This window comes from Aedes albopictus, chromosome 2 (assembly GCF_035046485.1).
Source record: "Aedes albopictus strain Foshan chromosome 2, AalbF5, whole genome shotgun sequence".
Classification (NCBI taxonomy): domain Eukaryota; kingdom Metazoa; phylum Arthropoda; class Insecta; order Diptera; family Culicidae; genus Aedes; species Aedes albopictus.
The window spans coordinates 282,574,764-282,602,301 of NC_085137.1; the positions used below are offsets into that span (position 1 = coordinate 282,574,764).

The 27,538-nt window shown below is 42.1% G+C and overlaps 2 protein-coding genes across 3 annotated transcripts in view; one reads left to right on the forward strand and one right to left on the reverse strand.

Moving 5' to 3' along the window:
• LOC109415153 (uncharacterized) overlaps nt 1-27,538 on the reverse strand; it is a 232,980-nt gene that overhangs the window by 201,618 nt on the left and 3,824 nt on the right. The gene's annotated exons all lie outside the window — the stretch shown is intronic.
• On the forward strand, nt 18,566-26,202 carry LOC134288148 (uncharacterized). The gene is made up of 4 exons (XM_062851956.1): nt 18,566-18,853; nt 18,919-25,968; nt 26,034-26,117; nt 26,174-26,202. The coding sequence occupies exon 2, from the start codon at nt 19,259-19,261 to the stop codon at nt 25,721-25,723; it is 6,465 nt and encodes a 2,154-aa protein (XP_062707940.1). The 5' UTR covers nt 18,566-18,853; nt 18,919-19,258; the 3' UTR covers nt 25,724-25,968; nt 26,034-26,117; nt 26,174-26,202.

Consider the following 27,538-nt stretch of genomic DNA (forward strand, 5'->3'; position numbering starts at 1 on the left):
GATCATCCACTCTCTAGCCAGCTCGGATTTATTAATTTAAATCACAATCCTACCTGTCCAAAACTAATGATGATTTCGAGTGCGAACGGATAATCGGTGGATCTGGAGCAAGAATGACGGTGGCTGGCGATTTGTTGTGATGATGAGCAGGTGATAAACAATAAAAATAATGGAGCGGTACAAGAACGACACAGAATACAGACGCAGTGTTGCCAAAATCTGACAAGTTCTAACAAGTCTGTCCTTAACCCTTCAGGACGAACGCTGTTAGTACAACACTATCAGAAACCTCGCTCGTCGTATGCAGCACGAGCGCGGTGCAGTTTCAGTTGTTTGATGGCGCGCGGCCTGAAAGGTTAAGAAGCCAATTATTAAAAAAGCGGCCTTGTAGCGGAGTGTTTTTCTTACAAATATTACCTAGGTGCTAGTACAATGGTGTAGTAAACTATCGATTTCGCTTATATGCAATAGAAATCATTATCCATAAACGGAGATTATCGATGTTGCCACTTCCACACAAATCAACCACAATGGTGATCGAATACCATTATCTTATAAGGAAACTTTAGGAGGATGTATCAAAGACAAAACTGTACAAAACGGTCTTTGGACGTACGAAGCAGCGGAAATTGCTGCGTAGGCCAAGGTCATGATTATTTGCGTATTAATAGTTATTTATGTGACGAGTTGCAAAAAGTTGTTTTGTTTTCAGCACGAGCCGTACATTTATCCAACGAGGCCTGCCGAGTTGGATAAATACGACGAGTGCTGTAAAAGTAGAGTTGCATACAACATTTTTTGCAATGAGAAAAAATATTCACTTAAATATGATCATTTCCATCACTACCATCGTGCTTCGCAGTGGTTGAATTGGAACGACCACGTGTTCCATCATGCTGGACACGAATTTTAGATCAAGCAAGCTGTGCTATAACCGTCACAGTTTTCCCAGTTTTTTCGTGAAAACTCTGGTTGTCAATCAAACAGTTCGATTATAATTCATGATGCGACCGAAATAAGTTGCATTATAAACCATAATGCAATTGTTTTGTTTGGCGCGAAAAAGTAGGCCGTAGTTATACTGAAACGGCATGTATAAAATTAGTTTTATAGTACTGAATTAAAAAAAATATGCAAAAAAAATGCAATTATTTTAAGAGCCAGTTCGCGAGAGCCGCAACCCCTTCTTGTATCGATGTGCTCCGATTGAGCTGAAATTTTCAGGGTATGGTTTTCCATATAAAAAATGATATCTGGCCGAATTTCAGATTTTTCCGCTAGGGGGAAGTGGGGTAAAATAGCCCTCAAAGATTTCATGTCTAGAAATAGGTAAAATCACTAAAATCGCAATAACTTCCGCAAAAGTTAACGGATTCAGCTGAAATTTTGCATGGACACTCTACTCTTATGGCACTTTCATTTAAGCCAAGCGTTGGATATTCTTTGATATTTAGTTTGAAGAAATAGGTTATTTTCATAATTTTTTTGACGATTTTCAGGGCGCCTGTTTTCGTACCAACAGAACTAGGATGAAAAACTGAGTATCAGGTATCAGGTATCAGAAGGCCGGCTCCAGAGGCACGTTATCCTCCATTTGGGACATTTGTGCCATCGCCAAAATAACAGCCTATTTCATCATCTACCTGAGGGAAAAGGAAGGAAAAAGGATTTGGATGGGGATAGGGACAGGTAGGGAAATAGGAAAAATACCCTGGAAGAGGGTACTAACGCACAAGCGTACCACAATGGGTTCAAACAGCGCCCTGAAAAGGGCACTGTAATAACGCATAAAGCGAAAGAGAGCCTATAGCTCTTTACCACAGCGGGTTAAGAACAACAGAATATCCTGAAGATTCAGGTTTCTGAAGTCAGTTTCACTTAATAAGTGTTTACCGAATACTCGGAAACGCAGTTGCGCGAAAACTGGACAGTTACATATCAAATGATACGAAGTTCCATAATCGGATTCACAGCTATCACAGGCAAATGAATCAGCTTGCTGAATATTCGCCATGTGATAGCTGAGTCGGCAGTGGCCAGTCAATGCTTTGACCAGCATGCTGCAATTCTGCTTAGACAGATTAGTTAGATACTTCGCCACCCGTAGAGATGGCTCAGCACTATACAATTTGGTTTGACGACATGACTCCAAACTATTCCAATATTGTCTGTGTTGAGTGACAGCCCAGGTGTGAATCTGAAGCTTAATCCAACACTTCGATATCGGAATAGCTGGCTCAGGGCCAATGAAGTCATGTGATGCTCCAGAGCGAGCTAACTCATCAGCCAATTCATTTCCAGCGATGGAAGAATGACCAGGTACCCATAGAAGGTGAACAGCGTTTGCTGAATTCAGCTCCTCGATTTGAGTTCGACAAGCGATAACTATCTTCGACCTGGAGTTGGCCGAAGCAAGTGCTTTAATAGCAGCCTGGCTATCTGAACAGAAGTATATTACTTTGCCCATTACGTGCTGCTGAAGTGCTGATTGCACTCCGCACATAAGAGCAAAGATTTCGGCCTGAAAAACGGTACAGTGTCTACCAAGTGAATAAGACTGATACAGCCTTAGCTCACGAGAATAAACACCAGCACCTGCTCGACCTTCGAGAAGGGAGCCATCAGTGTAACATACGATGCCGTCTGAAATACTTCTTTCCAGATAACCAGATGTCCACTCTTCCCGGGAAGGGAAGTTCGTGGAAAATGTCCTATATGGAAAATTACAAGCAATTGTAAGATCACTTGGAGCAAGGACAATTTTGTCCCAATTCACCAAAAGTGGAAACAACGAGGTGTGTGTTGAACTGCGGTTCACAGGAGTTTCCTCTAGTAGACCGAGTACCCGTAACCGGTAAGTGCAAGAAAGGGCTTCTTGTTTGAGATGAATGTGTAGTGGGGCAACGTCAAAGAGAACTTCTAGCGCTGCCGTAGGAGTTGAAGAGAACGCTCCAGACATCGCCATTAAGCACATCCTTTGGAGATGGCCTAATTTTGATTGGACCGTTCTCACTTCACCCTTTTGCCACCACACAAGACATCCATAAGCCAATATTGGCCGAACCACAGTTGTGTAAATCCATTTGATATACTTGGGTTTTAGACCCCAAGTTGTACCAAAAGTACGCCGGCATTGCCCGAAGGCCATACAAGCTTTCTTGATTCTGAACTCAATGTGAGGTGTCCAGGAAAGCTTGGAATCAAGAATGACTCCAACGTACTTTACCTGTTCAGTCACATCGATTTCAGAATCAAAGAGACGCAAAGGTCGAACGCCATTACGGTTTCGCCTTTCCGTGAAAAGAACAATAGATGTTTTACTCGGATTAACCGAAAGGCCATATTGGCGACACCAACCCTCAACTACCTGAAGGGCGTTTTGCATCAGGTCGAAAAGGGTGCTGATGCACATACCAACTAACATTGTTAGGTAGTCGTCGGCAAAACCATAAGTAGGAAAACCGCTATTATTGAGTTGCCTCAATAGCGTATCTGCTACGAGATTCCACAAAAGCGGTGATAAGACTCCCCCTTGGGGGCATCCACAAACACTCAATTTCCTAATCCCTGCTTGACGCAATGTCGAGAAGAGATATCGGTTTTTGAGCATTTGGTGAATCCAATTGGAAATCATTGGAGATATACCATGACTCCGTGCGGCTTCCAATATGGCATCGAAAGGCACGTTGTCAAAGGCACCCTCGATATCTAAGAAAACACCCAAACAAGATTGCTTTTGAGCGAATGCTTTCTCGATATCGTAAACAACCTTGTGTAAAAGAGTCACAGTGGACTTACCAGATTGGTAGGCATGTTGGTTCACATGAAGAGGCACGTTGGCCAGATGAACATCACGGATATGATGATCCACAATGCGTTCTAAGCATTTCAGAAGAAAAGAGGTCAAACTGATAGGTCTGAAACTCTTTGCTTCTTCATACGACGCACGACCCACTTTCGGAATAAACTTTACAGTAATATCCCTCCAGGATTTGGGAATATACCCTGTAGCAAAACTGCAAACAAGTAGTTTTTTCAAAACATGTTTGAAATAATCAAATCCCTTCTGAAGCAAAATAGGATAAATCCCATCTGCCCCAGGAGATTTGAAAGGAGCAAAGCTATTAAGAGCCCACTCAATCGATTCTATAGTTACAATACTCCGAGCCGAAGCTAAAGAATCATAACTACAAGAAAAGACATCAGGATCATCCGAAGATGTAATATCCACACATCCAGGGAAGTGTGTGCTGAATAAGCATTCCAGAACTTCCTCATCAGAGGAAGTCAGATCGCCATTTGGCAAACGAAGTTCGTTCACCCGGAAATCCTTAGATTTCGCAAGGATTTTGTTTAACCGACTGACTTCACTCAAGCTGGAAACATTTGTACAAAGGTTTTTCCAGCCGGATCGTTCAGCAGACCGGAGAGCTTTCCTGTAGGCCTTGCGAGCCGACCTGAAAGCCTCCGAACCAGCCGAACGTCGTCTGTTCCAACTCTTTCTACATTGTTTCCTGAGTTTCGCCAGATCAGAGTTCCACCAAGGGGTTCCTCTTGTGATCTTCACAGACCGTAGAGGGCATGCTTCTTCAAAAGCTTCCATGATGAAGGTCGTTGTAGTATCAACGGCATCATCTAAATCACTTGGAGTGTCAATGGATGGTGAATATCCATGAAATTTGGCTGCAACCAAATCAGTATAAAGATCCCAGTTTGTTGACCGAGGATTCCTGAAACGCAATGTTTGCGAAGTAACATTTAAATGTTCAAAAAAGATATAGCGATGGTCAGATAAAGATTCTTCATCTGACACATGCCAATTGGTCAGCTCGTGACTAATTCTGCTAGAGCAAAGCGTTATATCTAACACTTCCTCTCTAGCAGATACCATGAAGGTTGGGCGGTTGCCTATGTTAAGTAATGCAAGATCTGTACTACTTAAGTACTCCATCAAACTGGAGCCTCTCAAGTTAATGTCTGAGCTGCCCCAGATGATATGGTGAGCATTAGCATCACTGCCAACAATTAGCGGAAGGCCTTTTGAAGTGCAGTATGCGATGACTTGTTTGAAAGCATCCGTAGGGGATGGTTCATCATGTGGTAAATACACAGAACAATAGACGTATTTCCTGTTGAGGTTTCCAACAGATACATCAATTGTGATAGCACATACATCTCTGGTGGTTAGTTCAGAGATGAGTGTAGCAACTATTGCGTTGTTGACAAGCACACAGGCTCGAGGCATGACACGCGAGTTTGCCATTTCATGTTTACTGAAAGTGGCAAACACCGGGTTCACAAGGTTTCCTAGATAGAAATTTCCCTTACGAAAGTAAGGTTCTTGTACCAAGGCCACTTGGGCTGTACCATTTTGCATAAGTCTGCAAAGATTGATCGTTGCTGTTCTTTTATGCTGAAGATTGATCTGAGCTATCCTAACCGTAGCCACTACCCAAACTAGGTAAGATTAAACTCTTCGCAACAGCAGCACAACAAAGAACAGCAACAATAAAACCAAATCGGTATCGATTGGAAAACGCCAAAGGCGAGGATACGCAGAATACACTGTGTAAATCGCATAATGCGAAACCATATAGGTGAAAATTTAAACTAATTAACAACATCTTCATAATCCCGCCCTTATTTAGCCTCAAGTGAGACTAAAGAAGGGCAGCTGATTGTCTCGGAGAAACACAAGGTCCACTGCACCATTGCTCCGGTTAGCGCAGTAAGGGCTACATACTGTGGAGGGCGCCCTGGTACTCCACAGGCTCCGTTAGCGGTTAGGTTTTTATTAGACCCCCCTAGCCATTCATTCCTAGGCACGGTAAGCATAAAGCCGCATCACACCATGAATTAGGGGTCACCTGTTGGTGGATTCTTACCACCGGAACAGGCGGTCCGTAGTGTTATTCTTAGCCAATTGAGACAATCGCTACCGACACTACACAGCTATCTAGGCTGATCGAGAAAAGAAGTTAATATTGATGATCAACTTCATACGGACTCGAACAGCCGAAATCACTAAAATCGCAATAACTTCCGCAAAAGTTAACGGATTCAGCTGAAATTTTGCATGGACACTCTACTCTTATGGCACTTTCATTTAAGCCAAGCGTTGGATATTCTTTGATATTTAGTTTGAAGAAATAGGTTATTTTCATAATTTTTTTGACGATTTTCAGGGCGCCTGTTTTCGTACCAACAGAACTAGGATGAAAAACTGAGTACTACGTTTTGAAGGATTACCCAAGAGCTTTCATTTGATATGTGACCCAGATGCGCCAACTTGAAAACTTTCGAAAAAATATTTTTTTTTTCTCGGGGTATGCATTTTACCCCATATTTTTAGCTGTCTAAAGAAGTGTTGTCGCAAATTATGACAACGTTATTTAACTTGCAGGAGTTTTTCTTCAATATTAATTCAACAGAAAAATGATGACTAAGAAATGCAATTATTAGATTTTTACATTTGGGGAAAGTAGGGTAAAACGGACTAACTCAACCTCCTTTCGAAATAACTTTGCTACGATGTTCTCTAATCGGACTCGAATTTTCAGAGTTCTTTATTCTACTCAAGAATAGATGCTTTATCACATATAATTTTTTTTCTTGAGAGGATAACGGGGTAAAACAATTCTCAGAAAAAAATGTTGAAAATAATCAAAATTTCAAAACCTACAAATGCTTTGGTAAAACTTGGCGAAATTTCATGAAATTAGAAGAAATTTCTTAATTTTTATTGCTTATTCAAATGAGCAAGTCTGACAACATTTTGACGTCGAGAAATGTCACAGATTAGCACGTGGTGTGTGATTCACCGGATTCTTTCTCGATTTTTCTTTTAACATGCATCTCCGGTTCAAGTTTCTCTCTTTTTTCTCGTGAAAGTTGCTGCAGTGTACAATGGTTCACGAAAAAGATTTACGAGGAAAGATGCATTCAGCGCCTTCAAACGATTTTTCGGACAAATATGGTCTTCTACAAAATTGTTCCCAAAAATAAGGCCCTCTTTTCAATGTACATAAAAATTAGGGTGGTCCATATTTTCAAAGAAATTGGGAACCAAACTTTTTTATTTGCTAGAATAACTGTATACATTCTTCGTGATAGTTGCAGATCTATCAATTTTGAGCAAGTTTCTTGAATACACTTTTTATGTAGCTTTGAAATTGACCGATCTAGAGATGTTTTTCTGAATGAGCTTAGGGTGGTTCAAGAAAAACCGGTTTCTGGCGTTAACTTTTTCAGTTTCGAATTTTCATCAAAGTCGCCCAAGAAACACTAGTAGAGCATTTGAAGACGCGTCGTTTCATGCGCTGAAATGGTCTTTATCTCTTTTGGTTCAATAGTTATAGGTGTTCTTCCTAAAAAAAAACTATTTTTTTTTTGAAAAGGTGATATGACCGATTGGTGTGTGTGTGAAAAATACTTGAAAAGTACCTATTTTTCTAGAAAATCATCAATATATTTTGAACGGAATGACGAAGCAACATTACCAGCGCACGAAAATGTGCGTTATTTTTTAGTTCTGAAAATAGTTCTTGGACAACTTTGATGTGAAATTTGAAACAAAAAAGATAAAGGGTGACGCTAGAACAAATCGTTTTATTGCTTTATCTTTTTTGTTTGAAATTTCTCGTCTAAGTCGCGTAAGAACCACTTTTACAGCTTCCAAAAAAGCGCATTTTTGTTCGCTAAGAATATTGCTACGTCATTCCGTTCAAAAGTTATTGATGATTATCTAGAAAAAAATGGCACTTTTCAAGTATTTTTCGCTTGAGTTACAAAAAAAACACTCCTCTAATTTTTTGATATGTTTTATAACAACGTTTCTTCTTTTGAATGCGGGTAAGAGATAATATTTATCATTGCCCCAACTCGTCATAACACCTTTTCAAAAAACTATGCTCTACAAGTGTTTCTTGGATGACTTTGATGAAAATTCGAAACTGCAACAGCAAACGCCAGAAAAGCGATTTTTCTTGAACCACCCTAAGCTTATTCAGAAAAATATCTCTAGATCGTTCAATTTTAAAGCTACATAAAAAGTGTATTCAAGAAACTTGCTCAAAATTGATAGATCTGCAACTATCACGAAGAATGTATACAGTTATTCTAGCAAATAAAAAAGTTTGGTTCCCAATTTCTTTGAAAATATGGACCACCCTAATTTTTATGTACATTGAAAAGAGGGCCTTATTTTTGGGAACAACTTTGTAGAAGACCATATTTGCCCAAATAATCATTTGAAGGCGCTGAATGCATCTTTCCTCGTAAATCTTTTTCGTGGACCATTGTACACTGCAGCAACTTTCACGAGAAAAAAGAGAGAAACTTGAACCGGAGATGCATGTTAAAAGAAAAATCGAGAAAGAATCCGGTGAATCACACACCACGTGCTAATCTGTGACATTTCTCGACGTCAAAATGTTGTCAGACTTGCTCATTTGAATAAGCAATAAAAATTAAGGAATTTCTTCTAATTTCATGAAATTTCGCCAAGTTTTACCAAAGCATTTGTAGGTTTTGAAATTTTGATTATTTTCAACATTTTTTTCTGAGAATTGTTTTACCCCGTTATCCTCTCAAGAAAAAAAATAATATGTGATAAAGCATCTATTCTGGAGCCCATATAGCCGAGGCGGTAAACGCACGGGTATTCAGCATGACCATGCTGAGGGTGACGGGTTCGATTCCCGGTCGGTCCAGGATCTTTTCGTAAAGGAAATTTCCTTGACTTCCTTGGGCACAGAGTATCTTCGTGCCTGCCACACGATATACACATGCAAAATGGTCATTGGCAGAGGAAGCTCTCAGTTAATAACTGTGGAAGTGCTCATAGAACACTAAGCTGAGAAGCAGGCTTTGTCCCAGTGAGGACGTTACGTCAAGAAGAGGAGGGAAAGCATCTATTCTTGAGTAGAATAAAGAACTCTGAAAATTCGAGTGCGATTAGAGAACATCGTAGCAACGTTATTTCGAAAGGAGGTTGAGATAGTCCGTTTTACCCTACTTTCCCCAAATGTAAAAATCTAATAATTGCATTTCGTAGTCATCATTTTTTTGTTGAATTAATATCGAAGAAAAACTCCTGCAAGTTAAATAACGTTGTCATAATTTGCGACAACACTTCTTTAGACAGCTAAAAATATGGGGTAAAATGCATACCCCGAGAAAAAATTTTTTTTTCGAAAGTTTTTAAGTTGGCGCATCTGGGTCACATATCAAATGAAAGCTCTTGGGTAATCCTTCAAAACGTAGTACAGTACTTTTTCGATTATATCATGAATGAAAAAAAATAATCGCGTGATATACTGGAGCGTGATAAAAATGAAACATATTTTTGCGAGTGTTTTTATTACTCAAAATACACCTAAATACAAAAAAACAATTAAAAAAAGAGACGAAACATCGAACCACGCAATAGAAATTGAAAATTTCTGGCAGCATTTTGAAAAATAAATATAGCCAACCGTCAATAAAGATCAAGAAATCATCCTAGACTGATTTATCCTGCATTGTAGAGCAGTGTGAAGATATTCCGTCAACGCAGCAACTAGCTAGTGAAGACGAAATGGAGCCACATAAAATGGAACGCATGGAGTCTGAAATGGCACTCAATAGTTTCCTCGAGTGAGCAAGCAATGAGTAGCATTTTCAATCTTGAGTATTATTAAAATTGTGACATCCGTGCTATCGGTATTTGCATGGTAGCAATTGATCATTGATCATATCGTAACAGCCGTTTAAGTGATTTTAATGGTCTATTGTGACGAACATCTTTGGATTTTCTTATGCTAGGAATTTCCCTAAACTTATATGAAGTTGGGTACGGAATTCCATTTAAAGCTTGAATTTTTACATTTCGTCAAACCAACTTTGATTGAAATGAGTTAAAATTGCAGTTTTATACAGCTTTTCGTTTGTTTGGTAAATAATTGAGATGTTTTAGAATACGATACCCGGTCTGTAATCCCTTATCACCTTTGTCACTGAAACCATTTAGGGTAGAAGCATCAGTTTTGGCCATAATACAGATTGAAACTTCTTATATTGGCATATTGGTAGTTTTAACTGGTTAATTTGTATTTTTTCAGAATTGGTATCCCTTAGATTGACCAAAACTGATGCGCGAACCCTACTAATGTGCAAAAGTAATATACTTATGAAAATTCATATGCCCCATCTAGTTTGAAATATGTATTTGAGAATATTACTATCTATTATCATAGCGTGATAAAATTGAAAAAAATACCGTGCTAGAATCGAGAGTGATATAATGGAGCGTGATTAAATAGAACCGTGACAAAATCGAAAAACCACTGTACTCAGTTTTTCATCCTAGTTCTGTTGGTACGAAAACAGGCGCCCTGAAAATCGTCAAAAAAAATATGAAAATAACCTATTTCTTCAAACTAAATATCAAAGAATATCCAACGCTTGGCCTTAATGAAAGTGCCATAGGAGTAGAGTATCCATGCAAAATTTCAGCTGAATCCGTTAACTTTTGCGGAAGTTATTGCGATTTTAGTGATTTTACCTATTTCTAGACATGAAATCTTTGAGGGCTATTTTACCCCACTTCCCCCTAACTGAAAAATCTGAAAATCGGCCAGATATAATCTTTTATATGGAAAACCATACCCTGAAAATTTCAGCTCAATCGGAGCACATCGATTCCACTTCCTTTGGAAAGGGGGTCGCAGTTCTCGCAAACTGGCTCTTAAATAGGGGAAGATTCAAATATTACGTCCATCATTTTTTGGGATTTCTAGACCCCCCCTCCCCCCTCTGTCACGCTATTTTCCTATACCTAATACACGTACTGTCACACTTTTCTAGACCCCCCCCCCCCTCCCCCAAATGTTGGACGTAATTTTTGAACGTTCCCTAGGTTCTCATACAAAAAATCTTACAAGGGGGGATGGAAAATCGTTGAAGGTGGATGGAAAATCGTTAAATTTCCCTTACGTAATTAATTAACATCCCCTTGCTTGATCCAAACTTCGGGTCTAGTATGTTGGAGCACGTGGTCGTTCCCATTGAACTAACGCGAAACATGATGGTACTGACGGGGATGATCATATTCTTGTGAATAATTTTGGTCATTGCAAAAAATGTTGTATGGTACTCGTTGCGTAAATAACTATTATAATCGCGAATGAGATAATCAAAGGTTGCCTTGGTATATGCGTTCACCATGTTTACGCAGGATAATATTTACGCAGCGGATTACATTGTTATGTGAATCCCCCTATTGTTTAAGGTGACTTGGTGCATCACAGAATTTTCATAGGAATCATTGACTTTTCAATTTTCAATGATTGTTTGCCTCGCGTTTTTGAAGTGATAAAAAACGGGAAATTTTGCAGTTACGCAGAAGAAAAAGTATCATCACACTCACCACGAGTGAGCATATGGGATGATACATTTTCATCCGAATTTGCGCTTTGGTAACTGAGTTTTATCACTTTGAAATTTCGAGCGAGATTTCAATGATGCTGATGACGCACTACGCGTCGTTAAAATTATTATCCGCTGCCACGATGTACAAAGCCAGTGAGATAAATTTTCAATGCAATACATAATATACAAACCAGTACGTCGATACTTTCGAATCTTTTACATCGGCTTTAACCGAGATTGCGGATTCAACCTAAAATCGTCAAACGTTTACTACTTCCAGATCTTCTAATTAGAACCAATGCCGAACCGGGAACTCCATAAGCAAATAGCCGCTAATGGGCCACGGTTTATGGTGCATTTTATATTGGGTTGGCGGCCACTATTCCTGTAGGATGTAAACAGTTTTAATTGAATAGCCTCTCTACTACATTTGGGAGCCCTCCATTCATAAAATTCGTAAAATTGAATGAATGCTTTTAGGAAGTTGGCCACAAAAACCAAATAAAACTTTTTTCCTATCTTAGCTGCTTCAGCGTTCGCAAGCAATGTGAAAGCCTTTAGAAACGGCACTTCCTCACAGTTGACTAGTAGGAAGCAGCTCCCAAATTACACACATTGATGCTACTGCAACATGCATGTGTAAGCACCTGTGGTCCACAAGATTGTCGGCTTCTCGTGTACATAGTTTGTTTCCGTTGACTACCATCGTGGAGGTGAAGCGCAGATGGACTGCAGTCGTAATTGCATGTCCCGTCTTCCAATTATGTCAATTACAAATGATTTCGTATTTACATGAGCTAATAGCGGTTGTAAACGCAACCGAAGAACGATTGATCCTTCAAGAGCGAATACCAACACTCATTTTTTTTCTTCCATGACCAAGATAAAGATGTTAAGGAAAGGCTGTATGAAGCAACGCCCGAAGGCACGTGAATCGTGTTCAATGGTTTTGGATTAAAAAGTCAATTGATATTATATACGTACACATAAAATGTACATTGTGTTATCATATGTATTGAGGGTTAACAAAGATCTGAATTACAGGGCTGTTACAAAATTTCCAGAACGTATTTCGAAAAAATCCGCGACTACGAAAAAAAGCTATTTCAAAGGTAAAGAATCATACTTAAATGATGCACAAAATGCCTAACGATGTTGTGTCATATAACAAGCCAGAACATTTTTTTCCCCTGTTGGGGAAATTAGGCCACTGTGGTCAAAACATAATTGGAAATATAACAAACTAGCTGTCCCCGGCAAACTTTGTCTTGCCTACTACGTTCGACGTTCGACGTTTAAAGTCCCTAGCCAAGCGCCCAAGTCCCCGTTCAAAATGTATGAAAACCCGATTTTCAAAAACTCTCAATTTTTCCATGTTTTAGGCCTCATAAACCTTCCTTGGGTGAAAACTAACAGAACAAAACTCAGACGACCCAAATCGGACCATCCATTCGCAAGTTATGCGCGGTCCCGCGTATGCCACTACATTTTTACATGTATAGATAGATATTTCGAATACCATCCACACATTCACAGCATTAATGGTGCGTTATTTGTGATTGTAAAAAAAATCTATTCTATTCTAGTGCTTGCACAGCCAGTATTGAAAATCAATATGGAAATATCGGATTTTTTCTGGTATTTTCTTGTCAATATTAACATTTGCAGCATTTCAGCAATGATGTGATACAAATATTAAAACCACTGTGCAGACTAATAGGTTTGACGAGTTAAAAAACTCGCGGCAATTAGATTATCCACTTATGAATAACATAATTGACGCAATTTTTTGATATGGCATAAGAAGAAGAAACGGGGACAATCGTACCAACTGTTTCTTCCTTCAGTAATTTCTCCAGAGATCTTTTTAGATTTTTCTGCTGGGATTTTTCCATATACATATTCCTTCAAGAATTTCACTAGAGATTGCTCCAATAATTCCATCTGGAATTATTCGAAATATTTCTGCAGAAATTTCTTTCTTCAAAATCCAGAAATTCCTTAAAAAATGTACAAAAAATCTTTAAGGAGTTCATTCAATTCGTCCGGAAATAACTGCAGATGGATTCCCTCAGATTTTTTTTCTAGGGATACCTACAGAAATTCTTCCAGGAATTCGCAAAGAAAACTCTCCTGGGATTTTTCTGAAACTCACAGATGACACCTGGAGGAAGATAGAGGAGCGAAGGAACGTCAAAGCCGCGATAGAGCGAGCGAAAACACAAGAAGCCAAAACCGTAGCCCGTCAGCGCTATTCGGCTCTCGAGAAGGAAAGCTGTTAGTACACAGGAATAAAAATATTTGTCCAAAAGGAAACCAATGCTCAAACATTTTGTTTGACTCGATCGAATTTTCATTAGTGTCAAACTGATGTTAATTTTTCAAGTTATCTCCTTGTCAAATATTTGACTCTGTGCACTCAAGGCCCAAGTATGCGCTCATGTAGGCGGGACAAAAGATTGTGTGCGGATTCCCTGGCCGACGAAGGCGAGAAAGCCACAAAAACCGGCAACATTCGTCTCCTCTACGATGTCTCACGTAGCCTTAATGAGATATTGATGAATGCTACGATGCCCGTGAAAGAGACATCTGGACAGCTATTGACCGACCCGGCTGACCAGTTGAAACGCTGGTTCGAGCACTTTGGAAACCTTTTTATTATTATTATTATTATTTATTATTTTTGTCCATCTGACTTCAAGGTCTACATGAACATTTGGAAAACCTTAATTTCTAATAAACATTCGTCTAAGTCTTCTTATGAAACTATCTACAGATACACAAAAGTCAAATACACTAACGACACTGTTGAAAACGATGCACATTGCCCTAATTGGTTCATTCTGGCCGTAATCTGTCCGATGAAACTCCAGCCGCTGGAAGTTGTTGTTTCTTAATACCCGAGGAGGAATATTGATGTTTATTTGTCGCAGTAGAGTGGGAGAGTCTGTTACGTTCAATAGCAGCTTTCCAACAAATGCTGCTTTAGCAATAATTCGTCTGTTTGTAAGCGTTTCCATGTCCAAAAGGCGACAGCGTTCTTAGTAGGGCGGCAAATTGTCGGGATTGTTCCAGGTCTGAGGGCATATCTAATAAAACGCTTCTGGACAGCTTCAATCCGTCTACCCCAGATGTCAGTGCAAGGACACCACACAATAGACGCCGATTCTAGTACAGAACGTACCAATGACATGTACAAAGCGCGCAAGCAGTACGGATCACGAAACTCGTTTGTTATCCTGAATATAAAGCCGAGGTTCCTGTAAGCTTTAGCGATGATAGAAGAGTAATGCTCCACATACGATAGCTTAGTGTCAAGTAGCACTCCAAGGTCTTTCACTACAGAGACTCGTTGCAGTTGGATCCCGGACATCTTGTAGTTCCAAATAATGGGAGTTTTCCTTCGCGTAAACGAAATAATGGAACATTTTGAGATGCTTATAGCTAGCATGTTTCTTAACCACCAGTCTTCGAAAAGATCTGCTAGTCGCTGTAGCTCCTCGCAATCATCCTTAGATTTAATCAGCAGATATATTTTAAGATCGTCCGCGTAAAGTAGTCTGCATCCATCAGGGAGTACTAGACAGATATCGTTGAAAAATATCGAGAAAAGCAATGGACCCAGGTTACTTCCTTGAGGAACTCCAGAACAGGCATGGAAGTAATCAGAGATTGCACTTCCAATCTTGACATAAAGAACACGATGGTCCAAATATGATTGCAGCCATGAGGTAAATCTAGCAGTAGCACCCAGACACTGCATTTTAGCTAGCAGAATACTATGGTTCACCCGATCGAAAGCAGATTTCAGGTCGGTATAGATGACATCCACTTGACCACCTGCCTCCATTACTTTTATAGCGTGTGATGTAAATTCAACGAGATTGGTGTTGATCGACCTTCCAGGAAAGAATCCGTGTTGATCCGTCGAGATATAGTTCTTCACTCCAGATAACAGCACACGACTCACAAGAGTCTCCAATAACTTGGACCCAGCGCACAATGATGGAACTCCTCTGTAATTCTGTACGTTTCGTTTAAAGTGTTTACTCGTGTTAACACTGAAGCTCCATCATTGCAGGAGATAGACACAGACATCCGTAGCATGGGATCGAAGAGGGGTATCAGCCGATTTGCTTAAAGCCCGTAGTATCTACCCAACTGCTGCATCAATTATTCTGCAACGTATGGGAAACCGCTGGAACTGGAATTTCCAGTCGATTGGATGCAAGGCGTTTTAGTGAAAGTGCCCAAAAAGAGTGACCTGACTATATACGATAATTGGCTGGGTATCATGTTGCTGTGCATCGTTCTCAAATTCCTCCGCAAGGTGATTCTTAACCGGATACAGGAGAATATGGATGCAATTCTCCAGCGGCAGCGGATTCTGTGTCGGACGATCCTGTGTGGACTATATTGCCACGCTTCGTATCATCTTAGAGCAAATCAATGAATTCCAAAAATCTCTTTTCATAGTGTCCATTAATTACGAAAAAGCTTTCGACCGTCTCAATAACGAAAACATGTGGAAAGCCCTCAGGGACAAGGGTGTCTCTGGGAAAACCATCGGCGTCATTGAAGTATAGTACGAGGGCCCATATAGCCGAGGTGGTAAACGCACGGGTATTCAGCATGACCATGCTGAGGGTGACGGGTTCGATTCCCGGTCGGTCCAGGATCTTTTCGTAAAGGAAATTTCCTTGACTTCCTTGGGCATAGAGTATCTTCGTGCCTCCCACACGATATACGCATGCAAAATGGTCATTGGCAGAGGAAGCTCTCAGTTAATAACTGTGGAAGTGCTCATAGAACACTAAGCTGAGAAGCAGGCTTTGTCCCAATGAGGACGTTACGCCAAGAGAGAGAGAGAGAGAGAGACGAGGCATTAAGTTCGATTCCCATTCGGGTCGTTGCTGGAGTGAGGCAAGGATGTATACTATCACTGCTACTGCTTCGCATCGTAATCAACGAGATCCTAGTAGGTGCGATTGATCGTGAACCAAACCGTGGGTTGCTGTAGCAGCCCATAACCAAAGTGTACCTAAATGACTTCGAACTGGCTGATGGCGTTGCTCCCTTAGCTCAACGATGTTCTGATTTGCAGAATAAACTCGACGATATTGCCGATCGTTCCTCGGCGGCAGGTCTCACCACCAACGTTGGATGTAAACACGGTCAACCCTTCCAGCTTCACGGTAGCTGAGCAAGAAGTGAAGAATGTTGAAAGCAGCCAATATCTTGGTAGCCAAATGGCGGCCGATGATGGCATCAAGATCGTAATAGGTGCACGGATCAAGAAGGCGAGGCCTGCTTTTGCGAGTTTAAGAAATGCAGGGAAAAACAACCAGATTAGTTGACGCACCAAAATCCGAATTTAAACACGAACGAGAAATCTGGCTGTTGTACTCCTTGAAGATGAACCAGCCTCGGGCTGAAAATCTCCCTAATAAAGCTAATAATAATAATAATAATAATAATAATAAAAGTTGTACTCCACACTCTACGCAGGGGCTCCACACTCGTAGCAGAGGCAGACCCAGAGGAAATGAGGACCATCTTGCCGATCACTACAGCGTCTGAAGGAGTGACCGTGCCGCCAGAATTGTGCAACACAGTGAACAATAACAGTTTGGCCAAATAAATCGTGAAATAAGGAAATACGGGAAGGCGACAGAAATTTGACCTGGCCACAGGTCCAGGCGATGGCTGGCAATCGCTCTGGATGGGGATCTTTCAATTCAGCCCTCTGCACCACCGTGGGTGCTCAGGACTGAAAGTAAGTAAGCAGTGCTTCTGGGATTCCTCGTGCGGTTTCCATGAAATCTTCCAAGAATTCCTCCAGGCATTCACTCGTAAATTTCTTCTATGATTATTCCAGGATCAAACCTCCTGGAATTGTTTCAGGAAGTCCTCTAAGAATTAATCCAAGACTTCCTTCATCAATTGATAAGAGGGATCTTTAATTATAACTTTTGAGATTGCTTTCGGGATTCATCCTGGGTGTTCGCGAACATACGCTCCAAATGACGGCAGCAGCATGGTAAGCTGCGCGACCACCAACCATTGCATCGGAACCATCATCGATCATCGTGACGAAGCACGCGCACTCACTCCAGCCGACGAAACATCAACGAGCAGCAGCGAGAGAGTGAGTGCCGTGAGATCCTGCCGTGAGTGCAGCAGCGAACCGCACCGCCGCAACCGTCATCATCGTCATCATCGACTCTCGTCGTCGTCACCCTGCAGGTAGCGTGATGATGGTTTGTTCCACACGCGTCGCGTGGGTTCTACGCGCGCGTAGAATATTCCACGCTGAAACGAGACCAGTCAATAGGTACACTGATAAAATTATCCATATTGGTTGTATGTGTCAGTGTATATAGATTTTTGCAATTAGTCTTTAGTAATACGACTTATATTTGACACACATACTGCTGGATGAACTTTTCACATTTCAAAAATATGTGTGAGCGATATAGATTTCATTATAAAGACTTTTAAGCATTATGAATCGTTTTAAATGATTTGTATTTGCTTCGGTTGTATGAATTATTTAGATTTTTTCAGCTCGTATCAATCCCTTAAAATTAAAAAATGTTTAAAATCACTAATCACAGATGTATTTATTAGCATACTACCATTATCGAGACCATTATTGAGTTTAACAAGAAATAAACATGAAAAGAAATTTGCGCTAATCCTCCGGTCCTTGCTCCTAGTCCTAGTCGGCATAGCATTTTCTCCACAAAATTATCATTGAGTTTATTGGGGAATTATTGGAGTTTCTTCGGGAGTGCCTGAAAGAATGTTAATAGAAACATGCAGCATAAGCAATCCAATACACCAACGTCGTATAAAGTAATAAATTACCTTTTAAATATAGTTTGCCATTGCTATAAAAAGCTTTGATCTTGGATTCGATGGACTCTCCGTGGCCAATCTCGGCCATCTCTGCGGGTTTCCTAGATGAAATTCTTCGTTAGCAACGGGATTGGCATCACACTTTCCGGTTCGCAACGATCTGACGCTACCTAAGGATATATAAGAACATATTTCAATAAGAGACTTAAAACGTTATTTGTAAGTATTTTCTCACCTTTTCGTTTTGCAGAAGCTCACGTGCTTAGCCATTTTGCTTTTGGAATCAAAACAAAGTTTGTTGCGAAACCACTGGGCATATTCGCTCGGCAGCTGAGTGAGTTCAGTACCACCACAGATGACAGCCGTATCAGCATAGACGTCAGGCCAGCAGACAGCGTGGTGAAGTGTCATATGCAGCATAAACCGAGAAAAATCGACAAGAACTATAGACCTGCTTTGCATGTGAAGTTAACACTAAGTGAATTTCGTTAATTTATGGATGTAACTACTGAATGAATTTATTATAATAACTATTCGTAAACAGCCGTGAGAGTCAGAAACCAAACTGAATTGTAAAACCTAGGTGAATTTCTAAAACATGCATTTTTCTTACGTGCTATTTAAAACTTACTCCTAAACCTATTCTAGCTAAAACTATTAGTACGGTTATAAGTAGTACGGCAGTTAGTTTACTCTTAATCAGTAGTCCACGCAAATACCAGTTACATGCAAGTAAGTGTAGTCTGACAAAAAAGAGAGCTAAATTGAAATGAATTTAATAAATCTAGGACAGTACGTGCAAACACATAAGAAATCAGTTCGGACAAGACTCAACAAAGAAGAAAACGAAAATGTAAGGTAATAATACATATCATTGGACGCAACTGATTAAATTTAATATATTTCAGCTTTGAAGCTGCGTGTTAGCTGCTATCAAAATCGTTTCCCTTCCCTGTCCGAACAATCTTCAAAGATTTTCTGCCGGATCATGGATAGCAGAAATGGAAAACACTGTGCCAAATGCGACCGGCCGGACACAGTGGATAACCTCGTCGGATGTGACACTTGCGAGACATGGATGCACTTTGGCTGTGCGGGAGTAACGGATTCAATCGCAGATCCGAATCGAACCTGGAAGTGCGATCGATGTCGCCCGCAGGTGGAAGGCTCCGTTTGCCATTCGTCAGTTGGTCGTTCGTCAGCAAGTCGTCGTTCATCCCGTATAGAACTCAGTCTGAGAATGCTGGAGGAGCAAAAGGTAATCAGGATGAGGATTCTGGAAGAGGAGGCAGCTCAGGTGGCTGCGAGAAAGAAAATCGCCGAAGAGGAGGAGAATTTTCTAAAGCAGAAGTATGCTTTACTTCTCGCGGAAGCAGATGGTGCGGAGGATGGAGTCAGTAGGAGATCGGGACTGAGCAGTCGAGCTAGTCGTGAGAAGGTACAGTCGTGGCTTAGTGGACAGGAAGTCGGCGCATCACAACAAGTGACAGTAGCGCAATCCAGCAACATTTCGCCATCGGCCGTAGTTCCGGAAGCAGCTCAGCAGTCGACGATTCCGGCATCTATCTCCGTAACAGCACCAGCCACGACCACACCAGGGCTCGCGACAGCAAATACTGGAAATATTCCGGTGATAATTGCCCCTACTCCAACGTCGACTTCCACGCCGAATTCTACGGATGATTTCGGAAGAACCGGACCCACGGATGGAAGTGTTATTCCTGAACTGCTGGATACCGGTAAATTTGTTTCACGTAAGCAAATAGCAATTCTGGAGCCACCGGTAAGTACATCGTTGACCCAATACGATTCCCCGGTGGGAATAAGCTCCTTCATTTCAACGCGACCAACGTCTGCTCCACTGAAAAATAAAAGTGCTCCCCCGTCGATCAGTTACCCCCACCAGTCGTTTAACGTGCTACCTTTCGAGTCAGTCTCTACATCGTATAATGTTCCAATCACCAGTAGAGGTACGTTAGGGTGTGGCAATAATACAGTTGCGACTTCAGTTGGGGTTGGGACAATTGTGGTGGGAAATTCTACGGCAAGCAACCCGTTTGATTCTGGTAACGGTTATGTACCAGTGCTACCGTTGGGTCAGAATCAACCCGGGCCATCAGCATCCTCTTTCGCTGGAGTACACCCGCATCCTTTGCAATATCCTGTTTCGTCGATTCCCATAGTGAGTGCTGTGCTGACTTCCGCTTGCAGTTCAACGTGGATGAACAGTAACCCTATCAGCATCGGCGCTGGTGGCGATGGTGTGTATGGGCCTACATCGGCAGTTCCAACGCAAGCTGCATCGATGTTCGTCAACAGCAGGCGAGTTCCGGCAGGTTTCAATCACCCTGTGCCACCCCCAGTCAGCGTTGCACCAACTCAGGTCGAGATGCCAAATTCTGCAGATTACAGTACCCCTTCGGTAGGCCAACCTCAACAACGAGCAGCAACAGTACGACGGGGACCATCCAACGAACAACTGGCAGCGAGACAAGTGATGCCCCGAGAACTCCCAAATTTCTCTGGTGACCCACAGGATTGGCCATTATTCTATAGCTCATTCTGCAACTCTACGGAGGCCTGCGGGTTTAGCGATTCGGAGAACTTAGCGCGTTTACAACGTTGCTTGAAAGGTAACGCGCTAGAAGCAGTAAAGAGTCGGTTGTTGATGCCACAGTCGGTGCCATTCGTGATTGACATATTGCGAAGGTTATATGGGCGGCCAGAAGTATTGATCCACTCTCTTCTTCAGAAGTTACGCGCAGTTCCTTCTCCAAAGTCCGATAATTTGCAATCACAGATCACATTTGGTCTAGCGGTTCAGAATGTTGTGGATCACATGACAATCGCAAATTTAGCTGATCATTTGTGGAATCCCTCTTTACTCCACGAGTTAGTTGAGAAATTGCCCCCTCAGCTTAAAATGCAGTGGTCGTACCACAAAAGTAGATGCGCTTATGTCAACCTGGCGGCATTTAGCGCATTCATGTCCGAGATAGTAGTGATGGCCTCGGATGTTACGCTTCCCATCGATAGCCTCGCAACTAGTTCCAAACCGAGTAAAATTGGAAAGGAGAAACCGAAGCTGTACGTTCATACAGAGGACCAACAGGAAAGAAAGTCGTCGTCAGTCAACGTAGGCAAACAGCTGAAGGAATCAGCGAATAGGACATGTCTGTATTGCGACAAACCAAGTCACGAGATAGCAGATTGTATGCAGTTTAAGGCACTTGACATTGACGGTAGATGGAAAGCTGTGAAACTGAAGAACTTGTGCCGCAGTTGTCTTGTGCCTCATCGTCGATGGCCCTGTCGTGCTAGGAAAGAATGCGGCGTAGATGGGTGCAAAACATTTCACCATAAACTTCTGCACTCCTTTGCAAGTCGTCCGCTGGGAAACACCGAAGTGGCTGAAGCTTCACAATCCACCGTGGATCCAAAAACTGTAGTGCACAACAATCTACACAATTCGATGACATACTCGCTGTTCCGGTATATACCGGTAACCATCCACGGTAACGGTCAGCAGGTCAAAACCTACGCTTTCTTGGATGACGGGTCTTCCTCTACGCTTCTTGAATCCGGCATCGCGAAGGCGCTGGGTATTCACGGTCCTACGGACGGCTTCTGTTTAAGTTGGACTGGAAATATATCGAGAGAGGAGAAGGAATCGCAACGAATCAGTATTGTCATCAGCGGTGAAGGCAAGAAGTTTAAACTCCACAACGTCCGAACAGTACAGGCTCTTCGGCTGCCGAGACAGACTATGTGCTACGATGAGTTGCAGCGTTCCTACCATCACCTAAAAGGTTTGCCAGTTCGTAGTTATGCGGATGCTGCCCCTGGTATCATCATCGGAATCGAACATGTCCGACTGCTAACTTCGCTGCGTCTACGAGAGGGAAAAGACAACGAGCCAGTTGCTACAAAAACACGCCTCGGTTGGTGTATCTTCGGGAAGAGCTCGGATAGTAGTGCAGTCATAGAACAGCTGAATCTCCATTTGGACGGCGAACTTGGAAATAGAGAACTACATCAGTGGATGAAACAATTTTTCGCAGTTGAGGAATCAAGTGTTACAGTAAAACCAGAACCCAAAGAAGACACACGAGCGCGGGAAATCATGGAAGCAACAACTCGACGGGTGAACGGTGCTTTCGAAACGGGACTATTATGGAGGTTCGATCACATCAGTTTCCCGGACAGTTACCCAATGGCAGTGAGACGGCTGAACGCTTTGGAAAAACGGTTGAGTAAGGATCCAATACTTGAAGAGAAGGTGAAAGAGCAGATTGCAGACTATGAGACCAAGGGATATGCTCATCGAATTACACCTGAGGAGCTGCAGTCTACGGAACCATCTAGAGTCTGGTATCTACCACTGGGCGTTGTACAGAATCCGAAAAAGCCGGCCAAGGTGAGACTGATATGGGATGCCAAAGCCAGAGCTGGAGGAGTATCGTTCAATGACATGCTGCTTAAAGGTCCAGACCTTCTAGTGGCACTGATGTCAGTTCTACTACGCTTCAGACAGAGGAACATTGCCATTGTTGGCGATATAAAGGAGATGTTTCATCAGATCCGCATCCGTGATGAGGACAGACAGTCACAACGTTTCCTGTTCAGACCACTTCCAGAATCGCCACCGCAGATCTATGTGATGGACGTTGCCACCTTCGGGGCTACATGTTCTCCCAGCTTGGCGCAGTTTGTGAAGAATGAAAATGCGAAACAGTTTGCCAAAACTTCTCCCAGGGCTGCTAAAGCAGTGACAGACAACCACTACGTGGACGATTTTCTGGACAGTGTGGATACGGAAGAAGAAGCTGTGACACTGATCAACGAGGTAAAATACATCCACTCCCAGGCAGGATTTGAAATTCGCAATTTCTGCTCCAACTCAACTGAAGTTCTTGAGAGAATTGGCGAACGCGGTGCACCACAGGAAGTTTCAATGAATCTGGATAAGTCTTCAGAGTCCGAACGTGTACTGGGTCTAGTCTGGAAACCCGCCGAGGACATTTTCACCTTCGATTTGAGCAGTATCAACGAAGAGATCAGAACGCTGGTTACTAGTTCGACGATGCCCACCAAACGTCAAGTTCTGCGTACTGTAATGTCCTTGTTTGATCCGCTGGGATTGATTTCCCACTTTGTCGTACACGGAAAAATTCTCATGCAGCAGATTTGGAGATCCGGTACGGATTGGGATGAAGCGATTCCAGAGGAGCTACAGGAAAGGTGGATTAGTTGGTGTCAGTACATGCAGCGGCTGGAGGAAGTAGCAGTGCCGCGCTGTTTCTTCAGAGGTGTCGATCCTTCCACAATCGAAAATGTGGAAGCTCATTTGTTCGTTGATGCGAGTGAAGTTGCTTGTGCAGCAGTCCTCTATCTTCGTATTGTCGATAACGGAGAAACCCGATGTGCGCTTGTTGCAGCCAAAACGAAGGTTGCTCCCTTAAAACCACTTTCTGTGCCTCGTCTTGAGCTCCAATCAGCGATGATAGGAACAAGGTTGCTAGACTCGGTCCTGACTTCGCTGGACATCCAGATCACTAAGCGCTATCTTTGGTCTGATTCATCTACTGTACTGTGTTGGTTACGATCCGATAGCCGACGTTATCATCAGTTTGTGGCATTTCGTGTGGGAGAGATTCTCACGACAACCAGCGTTGATGAGTGGCATTACGTGCCTTCCAGACTGAACGCGGCGGATGCGGCTACTAAGTGGAAGGACGGACCAAGTTTTGACCCGGAGAATCCATGGTATAAAGCACCAGAGTTCCTATTCAGACCACCAGAGCAGTGGCCAGTAGAGCCTTCTCGTAAAGTGGAGACAGACATCGAGCTACGCGCAACTTTCCTGTTTCACAGCACTATCCTGCAACCGCTCATCGACGTCTCCAGATTCTCTAATTGGAACCGACTACTGAGGACTACAGCTACCGTTCTGCAGGCAGTACGACGATTCAAAGGGGAAAAGGCGTCCAAACCAAACCGTTTGACACAGAAGGATTTGTATGATGCCGAAAATCTCCTGTGGCGACAGGTACAAACTGAAACGTATCCAGACGAGTATGCTGTTTTACAACGCAACTTATCGGAACTCGATTGCCCGGTATCAATTCCAAAGTCCAGCCCTCTGTATCGACTGTCCCCCTTTATCGACGAAACCGGTGTCATCAGAATGAACAGTAGACTCAGCGCAGCCCCAGCGATTTCTGCAGATGCGAAGTACCCGATTCCACTACAGAAGAAGCATCATGTAACGTACCTTGTTGTTGACGATTATCATCGACGATTTCTACATGGAAATGGAGAGACAGTTTGCAACGAGATACGTCAGCGGTTTTGGATACCAAGTTTGCGAAACTTAGTCCGTCAGGTGTCGAGGCAGTGTATGCTGTGTCGCGTCAAGAAAGCTGTCCCACAACCACCTACTATGGCACCACTACCAGAGGCACGAGTTACTGGATGCGTTCGTCCATTTACGCACACCGGAGTGGACTATTTCGGGCCGATTCAGGTCAAACGCGGACGCAGTTTGGAGAAAAGATGGGTGGCACTGTTCACGTGTCTAGCGATTCGTGCCGTTCATGTAGAGTTGGTGCACAGTCTGTCTACCCAATCGTGCATAATGGCAATAAGGCGTTTCGTATCTCGGCGCGGTTCTCCCGATGTCTTCTACAGCGACAACGGAACAAACTTTGTGGGAGCCAGCAACCTTTTGTCGAAGCAGATCCAGGATATCCACGAAGACTGTGCGACGACTTTCACCAATTCAGCAACCAGATGGGATTTCAACCCGCCCTCGGCTCCGCATATGGGCGGATCGTGGGAGCGCATGGTGCGCTCAGTAAAGACAGCAATGACAGCGATAGCAGATCACCCACATTCTCCAAGCGACGAAGTTCTACAGACAGTCATCATAGAAGCAGAGTCGGTTGTCAACTCCAGGCCATTGACCTACATTCCACTGGAGTCTTCAGAACAGGAGGCCTTAACGCCGAACCACTTTCTTCTTTACGGAACCAAGGGTGTCAATCAACCAGCCAGTTCGTTGAATACTGTCGGAAGCAGTTTACGTGACAGTTGGCGTTTGGCGCAGTTCTTGGTAGATCAGTTTTGGCGTCGATGGATTCGTGAATACTTGCCAACCATCGCGAGACGTACTAAGTGGTTCGAGTCAGTCAAGCCGTTAGAACCAGGGGATCTTGTACTTGTCATAGATGAGGGTAAGCGGAACGGTTGGTTACGAGGTCGGATTGTGGATGTGACTACGGCAGCAGATGGACAAGTTCGGCGTGCAGTTGTGCAAACAAAGAACGGTTTAGTAAGTCGGCCCGCAGTCAAGCTGGCGCTTCTGGACCTTCGGACATCTGGACGGTCCGGAACTACACGGGCGGGGGTATGTTGCGAAACCACTGGGCATATTCGCTCGGCAGCTGAGTGAGTTCAGTACCACCACAGATGACAGCCGTATCAGCATAGACGTCAGGCCAGCAGACAGCGTGGTGAAGTGTCATATGCAGCATAAACCGAGAAAAATCGACAAGAACTATAGACCTGCTTTGCATGTGAAGTTAACACTAAGTGAATTTCGTTAATTTATGGATGTAACTACTGAATGAATTTATTATAATAACTATTCGTAAACAGCCGTGAGAGTCAGAAACCAAACTGAATTGTAAAACCTAGGTGAATTTCTAAAACATGCATTTTTCTTACGTGCTATTTAAAACTTACTCCTAAACCTATTCTAGCTAAAACTATTAGTACGGTTATAAGTAGTACGGCAGTTAGTTTACTCTTAATCAGTAGTCCACGCAAATACCAGTTACATGCAAGTAAGTGTAGTCTGACAAAAAAGAGAGCTAAATTGAAATGAATTTAATAAATCTAGGACAGTACGTGCAAACACATAAGAAATCAGTTCGGACAAGACTCAACAAAGAAGAAAACGAAAATGTAAGGTAATAATACATATCATTGGACGCAACTGATTAAATTTAATATATTTCAGCTTTGAAGCTGCGTGTTAGCTGCTATCAAAATCGTTTCCCTTCCCTGTCCGAACAAAGTTCATTGGTGGCTGAAATTCATTCCCATATGCGGAGTATGTGCGAAAGGTTATAGATTTTAACTATATGATTTCATAAATCAATTTCACTGGTAAAACTTTTTGAAAATATGTGTGGGGTATATTATGAATATATGCTACCCTAATAGGTAACAAAATGAACTCTCAGAAGGGAGTATAAGTCTGGACACATGAATAAAATCATTGGATTTCTTTTCGTGTAGCTCGATATGGGGCCAAAACGGACCAGCTGCTGATTGGTTGATTTCATGCTATTAGAAAAAAAGCAAAAATCATCCGACCGTTCCCGACCGCGTGTGGACAGTGTTGTCAAAAGCGATTGAAAATTCGGCCCGCATACATTTTCATTATGGTAAAAGTGTAGTATAATAATAAAAGAGAATTAATTTTTTCATTCGTAATAATTAATTAAATGTATTGAAAATTTAACAAAAAAATCAACTTTCAAAAACTGTTATTACGGAGATTGTTTCAACTGGTCGGGGGGTTGCTTTATAAATTCAATCCTATTCAAAATGAAAGATTGTAGCGCGGTTTGTTTTGTTCACTATTTTTTTTTTGTATTTTTGTTAGAATTGAGCACTTATAATAACACCAGAAGAAGGCAATGAATCGGTGCCTCCTCGCTTCTTTTAGATGATGAATTTGGGAGTGGTCCTATTTTGAATTCGATTGTTGTGTTGTGTTGTCAAAACCGAAGACGTTTCTTCTCGTCAAAATTTAAGCCTAATCTTTCACCAGGAAGCAGAGTTACAGCATCTCAACGGTGACTATTTTGTATGAAAATCGTGATACGTGATCAATTTTGAAGAAAATCTAGCTTTAGCGTTAAGGTATTTTTTCCAAAGAATTATGTTTACAAATGTCATTTAGAACTAATCCTTCATTAGTTTTGATTTACATACACGCTATAGATAATCAATTATGGAAGTTTCCTTCATTTGCCCGTCCCTTCAAACTCATGACAAAATTTATGGGCATTTCTCATTCATGTTTCATCCGTAAAAAACTTGAATCTTGAAGCAACATAAAATGTTTGGCAGCACTAGCCCAAACGACGATCGGAGCGAAACGTAAATAAACAACAAACATTTTGGAAGGAAAGAAGATCAATAAGAAGCCAGTTGTCTGGTCTCGTCTCAGGTAATGACTGTTTTGGGCATGAAA